The sequence below is a fragment of the Mirounga angustirostris genome, unplaced genomic scaffold (assembly GCF_029215605.1).
Source record: "Mirounga angustirostris isolate CCGP_5_RB_7025 unplaced genomic scaffold, mMirAng1.0.hap1 SCAF_5, whole genome shotgun sequence".
NCBI classification, from domain to species: Eukaryota; Metazoa; Chordata; class Mammalia; order Carnivora; family Phocidae; genus Mirounga; species Mirounga angustirostris.
The window spans coordinates 3481196-3493413 of record NW_026991713.1 but is presented as its reverse complement, the minus strand read 5'-3'; the positions used below and the strand labels follow the sequence as shown (position 1 = coordinate 3493413).

Below are 12218 nucleotides of genomic sequence, written 5' to 3'. Positions count from 1 at the left end.
ATGATAAAAACTGGAATTCAGAGCCCAGCCAGGGTGTGTGGGGGTGCTGGCAGGAAGCAAACATGAGAGACAGGGACAGCACCATTCTAGTTTCAAATTCTCACTGCATTTTCAATATGATCTTCAGCACTCAATCAAAAATAACCAAGTACCGGAGGAGATACGACAATGTGCATGAAAACCAAGAGAAGCAAGAAAGAGTGGATAGAAACAGACCATCCCCCACCCCACCGCCCAGGGAATCCATAAAATAGAATCATCAGACACAGACTTGATAACAATAATGGGAACCACAGACCTTTCAAGAAAACAGATTCAGGTGACCATTAGACTCTTATTTTTATGGATAAATGTTCCACTTTGGGAGACAAGATTCAAGCTACCCAGTTTAAAGACACGTAAGAAGGTGGGGATATAGCACTGCAACTCACCTAAGCTACTCGTGTTGAAAGACTGTTTCAAGCTAAAGAATAGCTTAGAAAAACAATAACAACAACTATTAATGCACTGTTCAAAAGAGACACACCTAAAATATAAGGATTCAGAAGCGTTGAAATAAAAGACCAGAAAAAAATATATATCATGTAAACACCAACCAAAAGAAATCTGGTGTGGCTCTATTAATGAGACAAAGTAGACTTGAAGGCAAACAAAGAATTCTAGAGAGAAAAGCGATTTTCATAATGATGACTGAGTTGCTTGTCCGGGAAGATGATAAAACAATTCTAAGCTTGTATGCACCTAATAACACCGCCCCAAAATGTACAAAGCAAACCTTGACAGAACTAAAAGGGTAAAGAGATAAATCCACAATGAGGGCTGCAAACTTTTTAAACTCATCTCTCTCAATAACTGAGCAGAGAGACAAAAAAAAAATCAGTAATGATATTGAACGTCTGAACACCCCAATTAGCAAACTTCACTCACTCGATGTATACAGAACACAACTGCAGAACACACATTCTTTCAAAGTATAGGTGGGACATTCACAAAAAAGATGAAATGCTGGGCTGTGAAGCAAATCTAATGCATTTCAAAGGTCTGAAATCACACAGCATGACTCTCTGACCTGCAACTATGCTAGAATCAACAACAAAATGATTTACTAGAAAATGCCACCTGTTTCCTGATTCAGAAACATACTCCGAGGGGCACCTGGGTGGCTCAGTCAGTTAAGTGTCTGACTCCGGATTTGGGCTCAGGTCTTGAACTCAGGGTCATGGGATCGAGCCCCACTTCAGGGTCCATGTTCAGCGCACGGTCGGCTCGAGATTCTCTCCTCCCTTTCCCTCTGCCCCTCACCCCTGGCTTGTGTGCATGTGTACTCTCTCAAATAAATAAATAAAATCTTTTTTTTTTCATCTTTTTTTTCAGGGCACCTGGGTGGCTCAGTCAATTAAGCGGCTGCCTTTGGCTCAGGTCATGATCCCAGGGTCCTGGGAATTGAGCCCCACATCGGGCTCCCTGCTCAGCAGAGAGCCTGCTTCTCCCTCTCCCTCTGTCTGCTTCTCTGCCTACTTGTGCTCTCTCTCTATCTCTCTGTCAAATAAATAAATAAAATCTTAAAAAAAAACTTTATTTTCTTTTTGAAAGAGAGTGTGCTCAAGCTGGGTGGGGGGAGGGGCAGAGGGAGAGAGAGAATCCCAAGCAGGCTCCACACCCAGTGCAGAGCCCAATGCGGGCTCGATCTTGAGACCCCAAGATCATGACCTGAGCTGAAATCAAGAGTCGGACGCTCAACCGATGGAGCCACCCAGGTGCCCCAAAACATACTTCTAAATACCCCACGGATCAAAAAAGACATCATGATGGAAGAATAGAAGATATTTTTAACTGATTATAAAGATAATGCAACTAATAATGTGTTTTGGTTTTTAGTCTGAATCGAGAGTGAAATCAAGAAGGTGACTTCACCATTTTATGCCGTGTCTCCTTTCATCCACGGAAGTTTCAGTCAACCTGCTTCATTTCCCTGGCTCTTTCACTGTCCTTGCCAACAAAAGCCCAAGGCCAGTGGATCAACAATAAAAATGACATCTGTCTATAGACAAAGGTGACAGAATGAATCCCAGGCCCACGTGCAGTGACTGCTTGCCCCCTCCAGTCTGTTGCCGGATTTAAGAGGGGCATTCAACAATAGCCAGGTGATCCCCCTTGACAATGCAGGCGGAGTGAGGGCACCTGAGAGCAATTACCCAAATTGTGTGGGCTGTAGGATGACTACGTAGCTGGTTTGGCTTGCCACGGACGTCAGGAACACCTCTGCTGCTGCCTCACAGAGCTCACGAGCCTACAGGAGGCCTGCCTTCAGACATACCACATAGAAATAACCCAGAACATTCCTGCAGGACCCAGCTGACCGGCCTTCAGGCCCTGGAATGGCCATCGGGATGGCCACCGGGGTCTGGAGGATCCCCCCCTCAAGGCCACTAGTCTTGCCACCCAGCCTTCCACGGGGAGGAGCCGGCCATAGTCCCTGGCAAAAAAAACCCTAAATTTTTGGATTAGCTACCCATAATGTAATTACTCAAACAATACGGGAGTTTGGGACTTTCACTGTTGCTTCTCCTGAAAGTGTACTTTTTTCCTACAGAGACCCCCACTGCGCAATGACAACCTGCAAGTTCCAATCCATCACCTGAGTCGAAAACAGCCAATTTAATTTGTTCCAACAGTGAAATAACCACAGAGAAAAAATACCATCCCGAGGCAGAACTGTGCTTGCCAAGCGTTGGCCCAGAGCTAGCCTCTGGGACTGCTGGTAAACCTCCGAAATCACAAGATAATATGGGAAACACAATGATGCTGTAATTACGGGATACACAGACTGCACCTTCGGTCCAACCTGAACAGGCCGGTGCCCCTGGGGTCGCTGCTGAGCAGTGACGCAGGGGAGCAGGGCAGGTGGGGAGGGAGAGGCTTCCGCCGGGGACTTCCTGCCCGCACAGGGCTAGTCACAGCCCCCTGGGGCCCGGTCCTCACTGGTCTGTGGGCACGCCCGGGGCCTGTCCGTCCACTGGGAGTCCTCGGGGTCCAGTCCCTGCTGACCTCCGACACGGAGCCCAGGGGGCGTTGGGCAGTGCCTCTGTCCCCACCCACTGTCCGTGCCACTCACAAGTGTTTCCAGGCGGAGAGCCCACAGGGGCGATGGAAGGGGGCCCTGTGGACACCACAGAGCCCGGGTGACGATGGGACGAGGCTTCCCCTGAGCAAAAAGAGATTGGGGTGGATGCTCCGTGGGATCCATCTCACGTCTGACCTCCTCTGACCCCAGCACAGCCCGCTCTGCCTCGGAACTAAGTCCACTCCGCGCTGGGCAGAGCAGTCCCTGGGCTCAGGGCAGTGGAGAGGACCAACACACAGCTCCGTGAGGAACCCCCCACCACCGGGAGAGCCGTCACAGCTGGGCAGGCCGTCCCAGGAGCACACTGGGGTCCTCAGGGGCGGCCCGGCCCCGAAGCGGAGGAGGAGGCTGGTCTAGACGGACACTCAGTGTGGCTGAAGACCGTGAATGACCGTTGCGAAGGGGGTCACATGCACCCAGGTCCTCCGTCACACTCACACACACAGACATGTGCAGACATGCACATGCACACGCACATGTGTGCACACACACGTACACACGTATACATACTTAAAGAAAACTCCCAAAGAAAGGCAGGAAAAAGCAACCTGGCTATGGAATTCCTTCTAATCCCGGGTCCCACAGGCCGCTGCCGTGTCGGGAGGCCGATCGGGTCTGAAAAGGGTCACGAGATGGACTTTCTAGGGGGGAGAACCCCCAAGTGTGGCCCCCCGGTCAAGGTGGCTCAGAGGTGGTGGGTTTGCACAAGAACCTCCTATCCCCCCCATCACTGCAGACAGACAGACCCTGGAGACAGGAGACGACGGCAGGCCTGCACCCTGGGTGCCCCGGGGGCAGAGTCTCCTGAACCCTCCCGTACATCAAAATCCCAGGCTGGCAGCGAGGGTGAGAGTTCCTTGCCCTCGGCCAGCCCGCTGAGGTCACTGGGTGACTTTCACAACCTGCAGGAACGCCCCTCGTTTCCCCAAATGAAATCTCTACGGAGCTGGGAAGACGCAAGATGGAGGTATTTGTGGAGCAAAAAGTAGGGAACACAGCATGTTAAAATCACGTTTTCAAGGTTTTTAGGAACTGATTATCCGACGTTTTCAATCAACAAAACGGTAAACTCCAAAAAGATTAAGAGAGCACAGACATAAGGAGATCCCAAGTTCAGGAGGACCCTTGGGAACCTCCCGGCAGAGCGTAACCTCGGGGCGCCAGCCCGTGCGCGTGGCCCCCTCAAGCACGCGGCCACAGCCTGCCTCCAGCCTCGGGGACACCCTGTCCCCACCTGCAGGCGCTCGCCGCCCTCTGCAGTTTCGAAATGCCCAGGGGCCACAGCCGTGGTCTAAAACACACCTTGGCTGAGTTTCGCCGCCGAGGAACCGGGCCACTGGGTCCAGCCAGCCCCGCACAGTCCATCTCGGTGATAAAGGAAGAAACAAAGCGCTGGAATCGACCGCCCCCGTGGGAATCATAGCTGCACACTGGATTGCCCGGGCGCTTCCCAGGCATGAATGGCGAGATTGTGCGGCCGGCTGGGAAAGCAGGCTCGTGTTCCCTTTCTTCCTCACACTGGGGACCCTGCTGGGCCGGTGCGGGCGGCGGCGGGGGGGCAGTGAGAGGCGAGGTTCCCGCCCTCTCCTTGCAGCTCTGGCTGCACCCCTGGGGTGCACACCGGCCCTGCCACTGCCCCGGGGGCACGTGGTACTCCCTCACCTGGAGATGGAGCCTGGAGGATGCGCCTGCTGTGGCCTCCATCAGCACGCTGTCCTCCTTCCTGGTCCGGAACATGAGCCCCAGGTACCAGGGCACGGAGATGGTGATGTCTAGGTCGCTCCAGGACACGAGGCTCTCCCCGCTGAAGCGCTGGGGGTGAGGCATGACTGCGGACACAGAAATGCAGAGCCCCGGACATCAGACGCGCCTCGGAGAACCTTTTTCAGTTGCAGGGAGGGCAGGACAGGCTCCCGGGGAGAGGGGGGATTTTTCATTTCTATTCAAAGGCCGGTCTCAGACTGCCATGTGTCCAGCACCTAATCCTGAGTCCAGGAGCCACAGGCTTATAGAAGCCCACCCCCTGGGGCACCTGCCACCTTCCTGGGTGGGGGAGGCTGAGGCCGGGGGCAGGGTGGGGTTCTCAGTCCTGGCCAGGGCATGACAAGGGTCTCTCAGGCTGGATGGAAGGCAGAGCGCGGTGGCTCAGAAGCCTTGGGCTCAGCGGATGGGGTGCTCGGGGGCCCTGTGAGCACAACCCATTTGTCCCACCCCACGCCTGTGGGACAGTGTGAGCCTGCAGCGAATACCACACACGTGTGCACCCCCACCTCAAGCCCGCAGCCTAACCAGCCCTCATCTGTGTCTGGGGTGGGCTCCGACCCCCAGGCACGCAGGCCCCTGTCGCTCTATTCCTGGTGATGTGCATGGGAATGGGGAGGCTGCTGGCCAGCCGAGGGCTCCGAGATACTTGGGGGGGGCCAGGGAGGTGGCAATGGGTGGATCGAGAGCCTTATGCAGTCTGTTACACTTGGACAAACTGGGTGCCAGACGGGCCTCACCGTCTCCAGACCCCGTGTGTCACACAGGAGCGGGGCGGGGCGGCACGGTCCTCATACGAGGCTCTAAAGACGAGCCGCAGCGGCCAACAGCCCAGGGCACGCCAGCTGGGGGCTGCCTCTGGGGGCGACGGCCTCGTGCGCTCTGGGCTGGCTGTTTCCTGCTCTTATGAGCCCAACGTTGGCATCTGTTTTCTCTGGGCTTGCGGCCTCCATAACAGGAACTCTGGGCGTGGCCGGGCGTCTACCCGGCCGCTGCCCCAGCTTCCTGCACGTGCCCCCCAGCCTCTCACCCCAGCCGGGTCCTGTGTGGGCTCCTACGCCCCGCCAGGGCCCACGCCTGGGGACACGCGCCACCAGAGGCCGCGGCTCTGGACGTGCAGGCCCGTGTGAGCCCGGACGCCCAGCAGTGAGGTCCCGAGGCCCCGAGGCCGGGCGGACACCCGGGCCAGCCCCTCACCTTGCTCGCAGTTCTTCCCGCCGAACCGGAGTGGGCACTCACAGATGTAAGTGTTCCACCTGCTAACACAGGTGCCCCCATTCTGACACCAGGTCCCATCACAGAAGTTCCTCTGAGCAGCACAGCCTGGGAACACAGAGCGGGGAAACACGAGTGGACTGCGCGTCGGTCGCGGGGGACCGGTCACTGTTCCCTAACACTGGCCCATGCCGGGGGGAAGACAGCCTGGGGAGCAGTGGCCCTGAGGGGAGGCAGGCTGGCCCGGGACCCTCTGGCAGCAGTAAGAGCGTCAGACCTGGAATGGCACAGGACGCACTGCCAGTCCTGCCTGTTGGCCGGGTCCCCCGGTGACACGCCCGAGTGCCCTGCCCAGCCCCGTGGCGTCCCCGCACCCCGTGCTGCAGAATGCCCAGGCCCCAGCAGCGGCACGTCTGTGAGCCAGGGCCCCCCTCCCGGAGGCCCACGGCTAGGGGCACACAGGCTCGGCTCCAGAAGTGACTGCCTGGGCTGTGGAGGTGGCCGTCCCCTGCACGGCCGCCCACGCCGTACCTGCCCTGGTGCCGTTGTTGGCAATGAAGCTGGCCATGTCCACGTTCCTCCCGTCCACAGACAGGTTCCGCATGCAGCCCACAAACTGCCGGTTGCGCACCGGGAAGGCTTCGGGCAGGTTGGGGACGCCTCCCAGGAGCAGAGGGCCGGTCAGATCCAGGGACCTGGGGATGCAAAGCCAACCCCTCTGGCCTCTGCGGCTGGGTGGCCAGAGGCGGCACGGGGGTCCCGACGCTGCCGTCACAGCACGGTGGCCTCCGCCACCAGACACACCCATCCTCCTGAAGGTCAGTAACTGAACAGGGAGGCAGGCGGCCAACAGGTCAGAACACAAAAGGCAGGTCCTACTTCTAGGGCCATCCCTGGCCCCTCGAACCCGCATCAGATCCAGACAGACGGAGTCCCCGCCCACGGCCTGGGCCAGTCCGGCCCACACAGAGCAAGCAGCCCAGCAAGCCTGGGCCCATGCCAACCAGTGGCAATACCCCCCTCCGACCTCTGATGACCTTGAAGAGCTCACGGCAAACTAGACCCCCGGTTCCGCATGAGCAGCTGCGTGGCCTCAGGCAAGGGGCCTAATCTCTCCAGCGACATCTTTCTTATCAGTAAAATGGGCACGGTCCCAGCTCCACCAGAGCTGCTCCAGTTGCTCAGCACGGATCCGTGGTCTAACCGTGGACTTCCAAAGCTTACTGAATACTCCACCAAAACACGGTTAGAAAGGAACGGGAACGTCTGCTTTGGCTCAGGAGACCGGCGTGGCAGCTGTCTGCGTCGTCAGTCTGGTTGGAGTTAGGATGATCTGCACAAAACCTCCAGGATCTAACGGACGGAGGTTTACTGGCCCGCAGGGACCTGGGCCCGATGGATCGAGGCCAGCCGCCCCACAGTCTCTGGGGCCCACAAGCCAGCCGTCACAAGTGTGGCTTCACCCGGCCGTTACTTCGGCGGAAGTGATAGGGGGACTTATTCTAGAAGGTTCTAACATGTCAGAGGGAAGGTGCCCCGAACAACGGGAGGGACTGTGACTCCAGCCTGGACTGGGGCTGCCAGGGTGCTGGGCCCAAGGGGCCCTGCATCGGGGTCCTGCCCTGGACGGCCCTGTTGGGGAGGAGCAGTCATGGGGGGGCCGCCTAGGCCTGCCCCCTCCCGAGATGCTCACTTCTTGGGGCCGCTCTGTGTGCCCTGGGCAGCGCAGCTGTAGTTCCCGACGAGGCTGCCGAAGCGCACGGCCACGGCCGTGTCACAGTCGTCCACGGTCACCACGGCCACCTTCTCTCCAGATGGCCCGTGGGGCAGGCCCAGGCGGCCGATGTTGGGCTGTGGGAAGAGAAAGCACAGAAGGCGTGAGCGTGTGCTCCCACCAGCGGGCACGTGCCGCTCACCCACGGGCTTTGAGGACATGGGAAACCACGTGTGGACAGCCTTGTTTTAAATTAGCTCCCCAAAGCAGCTGCACCGGGTACCCCTAAGATGTATGTTCTTCCCAGAACCTCGGAATGCGCCCTTCCAGGGAAATGAACGGTCTGCAGGTATAATTAGCTGAGACGAGGTCACACTACAGGAGGGTGGACTCTGGTCCCATGTGACTGGGGACCTTACAAGGCCCAGACACAGAGCCACAGGGACAGGGCCATGTGGTGATCGATGGAGGCAGACAGAGTGCGGTGCGCCAGGCCAAGGAGCACCAGGGGCTGCCGGCACCACCCGCATCTGGAGAGACAAGGAGGGCCCCTCCCCTGGAGCCTCGGACGGAGCTCGGCCCTGCTGACACCTTGATCCTGGACTTCCGGCCTCCATAATCGTGACGGAACAAATTTCTGGTGGCCTAAGCCACCCAGTTTGTGGTATTTTGTTATAGCAGCCAAGACCAAAGTGTTGAGATGCCTCCTTCCGAACATTCTGCCTGGGAGCCCAAGCGTTGACTGGACCCTCAGCCGCACACCTCCTGACCAGGGTCTGGCTCACCCCTCCGCGTTCCTACAGTGTGGACCCCCGGCGGCTCTCAGTCACTCCTGGACCCAGGCCTTTCCTCATCCTGGGATGACCCTCCCATGCCCTTTACTGGCCTGAAGCCAACCACCCTTCCTGCCCCAAGACCAAGCCCCACTTGCCTCGAGCTTCTTCCCCCTGGGCTGTCCCGGAGGGCCTCACGCACACAGTCTCCCCACCCAGCACCCTGGAACTGGTGGCTTTGGGTAGGGCTGGCTCACTTCTTAAGAAGCACGTTCCCTTCTCAAGGAGGCCGTGGTTAGTGTCCAATGACAGTAACACCAGGCAGCCCGGCCCCTGTCCCTGGGCACCCCCCGTGCCAGTCTCCTGGCCTGCCCCTTAAGGACCCGAACACGTGCACCCACACAGCCCTCAGCCATGCTTCCGGCACGAGCCTGGGAGCCTGCTCATGCCACCACACAATGTACGCATGCAGGTCTCGAAGTTCCAGAAACGGAGCAGGTGGCCAGAGAGCTGGCTCGGGCTGGGCCAGGTGGCTGAACTACCGTCCCCATCAGTCCAACCTGGATGACGACAAGACCTGCCTGCCCTGGGGTGGCCTGGATTAACCCCAATGGTGTGTGTAAACCACCACCGAGCCTCACAATCAGCTCACGGCACACAGGGCTCCTTCCTCCCCACAGAGGACACACTCTCCCGGGCCCAGCAGCCCTTCCCCTTGCCCCTAAAAACAAGACTCAGTGCCCCCACACAAGAGCTCTGGGGTCTGCCTGAGTTTAAAAGATGCTGCAATTTTATGCTTCTTTATAATGGTATTGGAAACAGGGAGTTGTAAAAATACAGAGAATTTTAATTAAATCAACTCCATGTCTTTTTTAATAGGGAAATAACAACTTCACAATTCATTTAAAAAGAAATCTTCAGGTTTTCAGAGGAGTAAAGAAGTATCCACTCGATCGAGGACACTGGGCTGGAAGGCAGGACAAGGAGCTGCTGGTAACAGGAGCTCAGCCAGGTGGCCAAACTGTGTGATGCCAGGGGCTACCCCATTCACCCTGGTGGTGTCCCCCTCCCCCCGAATTGTGCAGTGCACAGCCTACACCACTGTACCTGGTGACCTCAGCTGAGCCTTCCACTCCCTCTTGGCCAACCATCTGAATGGACAAGGCCCATCACTGAACCTCAGTTTCTCTGCCCACAAGAGAAGGATTTCATATTAGAATACCTGTCCTCTCTATGTTACAGGGACTTCAAAAGTGACATTAATATAAGGCACATGATTTTCCTGGGAACCCTTCTTTGGTAAATCCAAGGAAGGCTTTTACCACGTGACCCCGTACCCTGGTTCCTGGATCATCTTCTTCATTTTCTTTTATATCAGCTGATGAGATCACAAGATCTGATAAACTATATCCTCAAAGATTTCACCTTCGGTTAAGCAACAGTTAGATGAGTATAAAAAATCATCCGTTTTCTCCCTCTGTTACTGCAGCCTGCTTTGGAAAAACATGTACAAGTGCCTATTATGGGCTACCTAAGTGCTAGGCGCCATCCTGGGGGAAGAACCGTCCCCCGGGCTATGCGAGCCCCGCATTATCTTTACAACTTATAATTTGCATTTTTGGGCTGGGTGGGAGCCTTCTCAGAAGACGTCAACAGCGTTTACCCTTGGAAAGCTCTAATGAAGCAGAGCTGCTGTTAGCAAGACTGCAATTGTTATAAACTGCTGCTCGCAGTCAACGGGCCAGGGTCCTGGGATCCAAGCACTGCGGCGAGGGAGGGAGGACGGGAGGCAAGGGCCCCCGTGAACACCACATTTGAATTGAGAGTAGCACTTGCTGGCTGGAGACAGCCCACTGTGAAGACAGACGTCAGAGCCTAGCGACACATCATCAAACCAGCCAGTCGGCTTTCGGGAGAACACACAGCGTCTGCTCAACATCATCCAACACCCGCTTCTCGATTCCTGCCCCCGCACCCACGGGCGGTCAGGTCAAGCGATAGCCCTTCTGGCCGAGAGAGCAACATTCTCAGATGAGGAACGAAAAGGACCAGCAGGACAGACACCGTGAAGTATCCGGGGGGACCCCTGCCCCACAGAGCAGCCCACTGTCCCACCCCTTCTCAGGCTGCCCCAGAACACGTAGCACGCGGGACAGCGACTTGCCACGCCCGCCTCACGCGCCGACAGCCACCGTGTGGTCAGCCACAGCAGGAGAACACGAGGGACGTGTGGGGAGAGGCATGCGCGGGGGCCTGGGGATGCATCGGGGGGGCTCCTCTAAGAGTCACGGCAGGACCTGGCAGCTCCCGTGCTGGGAACAAACCCGAGAAGCTGAAAACAGGGACTCCCGCAAAAACCTGCTCACGATGTTCACAGCAGCGTCGTTCTCGATAGCGAAAAGGTGGAAACCACCCAAATGTCCGTGTGCAGGATGGTGAACAAAATGTGGCCTCTCCATTCCATGGAATTACGATCCAGCCTTTAAAAGGGATGGAGCGGCGACAGCTGACACAGTATGGATGAGCCTCCAGAACGTGACGCTAAGTGAAAGCAGCCGGATACAAAAGGTCCCGTGTTGCAGGATTCAATTTATGTGAAACGTCCAGGAACGCAGATCCATAGACAGAAAGCAGCCTGGTGGTTTTGGGTCCTGGGGTGGGGGTAGATCGGGAGGAGCGCTAGTGGGTACAGAGTCTCCTCTTAGGGTGCTGGAAAGATCTCTGACCTAGATGGGGGGGGAAGGTTCACCATGTTGTGAATGCGCTAAATGGCAGAGTTGTTCACTTTACAACGGTTCCTTTTGCGTGATGTGAATTGCGGTTGTCTGGATGGGCATCCGCCCTCCTCGACCCCTGTGGCCACAGTCTACTGGATAACCGCTGGGAAGCTCCCTCCCATTTTGATCGGAAAGTGGGGATAAAATGCACCACGAGGCCTTCGTGTCAAGACCATCACCAGCAATAAAACGCGGGAAGAGAGTGAAAGCTCTCCATCAGGGTGGGAGGTGTGCAGGTCGCTGCGCAAACAGCCCGGGTCAGGTCGGAGAAGCGAGGTGAACGCATGGGCAGGTGCACTGGATTTGGGCTCAGGTCATGTGTTCTTTCCGAGGGAAGACAAAGCGCGTCTTCCCCCGCACGGCCAGCACATAGAAGGAACCCCCCGCGGGGCAGAAATCGGAGGACCGTGGCAGCCCCCGGCTTACCTCTGCGTGTCCACCTCTCGTGTTTGAAGAAGAGAGAGCGGTTTAAGCCGCTCATTCGGAGCGCAGATGCGGGGACTTGGCACGGGCGAATGAGAGAGAGAGAGCTCGCTGGAGCGCCGCCAGCATGGACACACAGAACAAGATAAAGAACGAGACAAAACAAACGGTCTCTAATACTCTTAGGAACTGTGAACATCTGCCATGCCTTTGCACCAAGAAAAAGACACGGGAAGTAAAGAGGTCACGTGGCAACAATGCTCACGTTAGAAGGGGGCTGGACACAGGCAGGGCGAAGGCTGGTGTCCCTGCCTCTCTTTCCCTTGGGCTCGGCTTGCCTGGCCGGGGGGCCAGCCAGGCCCCGGGGGGCCCCATGCCTGCAGCAGCCAGGCCTGGGCACTCAGGGTCCAGGCAAAGCAGGCAAAACCAGA

The 12218-nt window shown here is 57.0% G+C and overlaps 1 protein-coding gene across 1 annotated transcript in view; it reads right to left on the bottom strand.

Moving 5' to 3' along the window:
* The window catches only part of CELSR1 (cadherin EGF LAG seven-pass G-type receptor 1), a 139000-nt gene that overhangs the window by 34700 nt on the left and 92082 nt on the right, over positions 1 to 12218 (bottom strand). The window contains exons 6-9 of the mRNA XM_045872341.3: positions 7794 to 7951; positions 6632 to 6795; positions 6083 to 6208; positions 4787 to 4953 (exon numbers count right to left, since the gene is read on the bottom strand). Of these exons, the coding sequence (XP_045728297.2) occupies positions 4787 to 4953; positions 6083 to 6208; positions 6632 to 6795; positions 7794 to 7951 (615 nt within the window). The remainder of the gene's footprint in view (positions 1 to 4786; positions 4954 to 6082; positions 6209 to 6631; positions 6796 to 7793; positions 7952 to 12218) is intronic.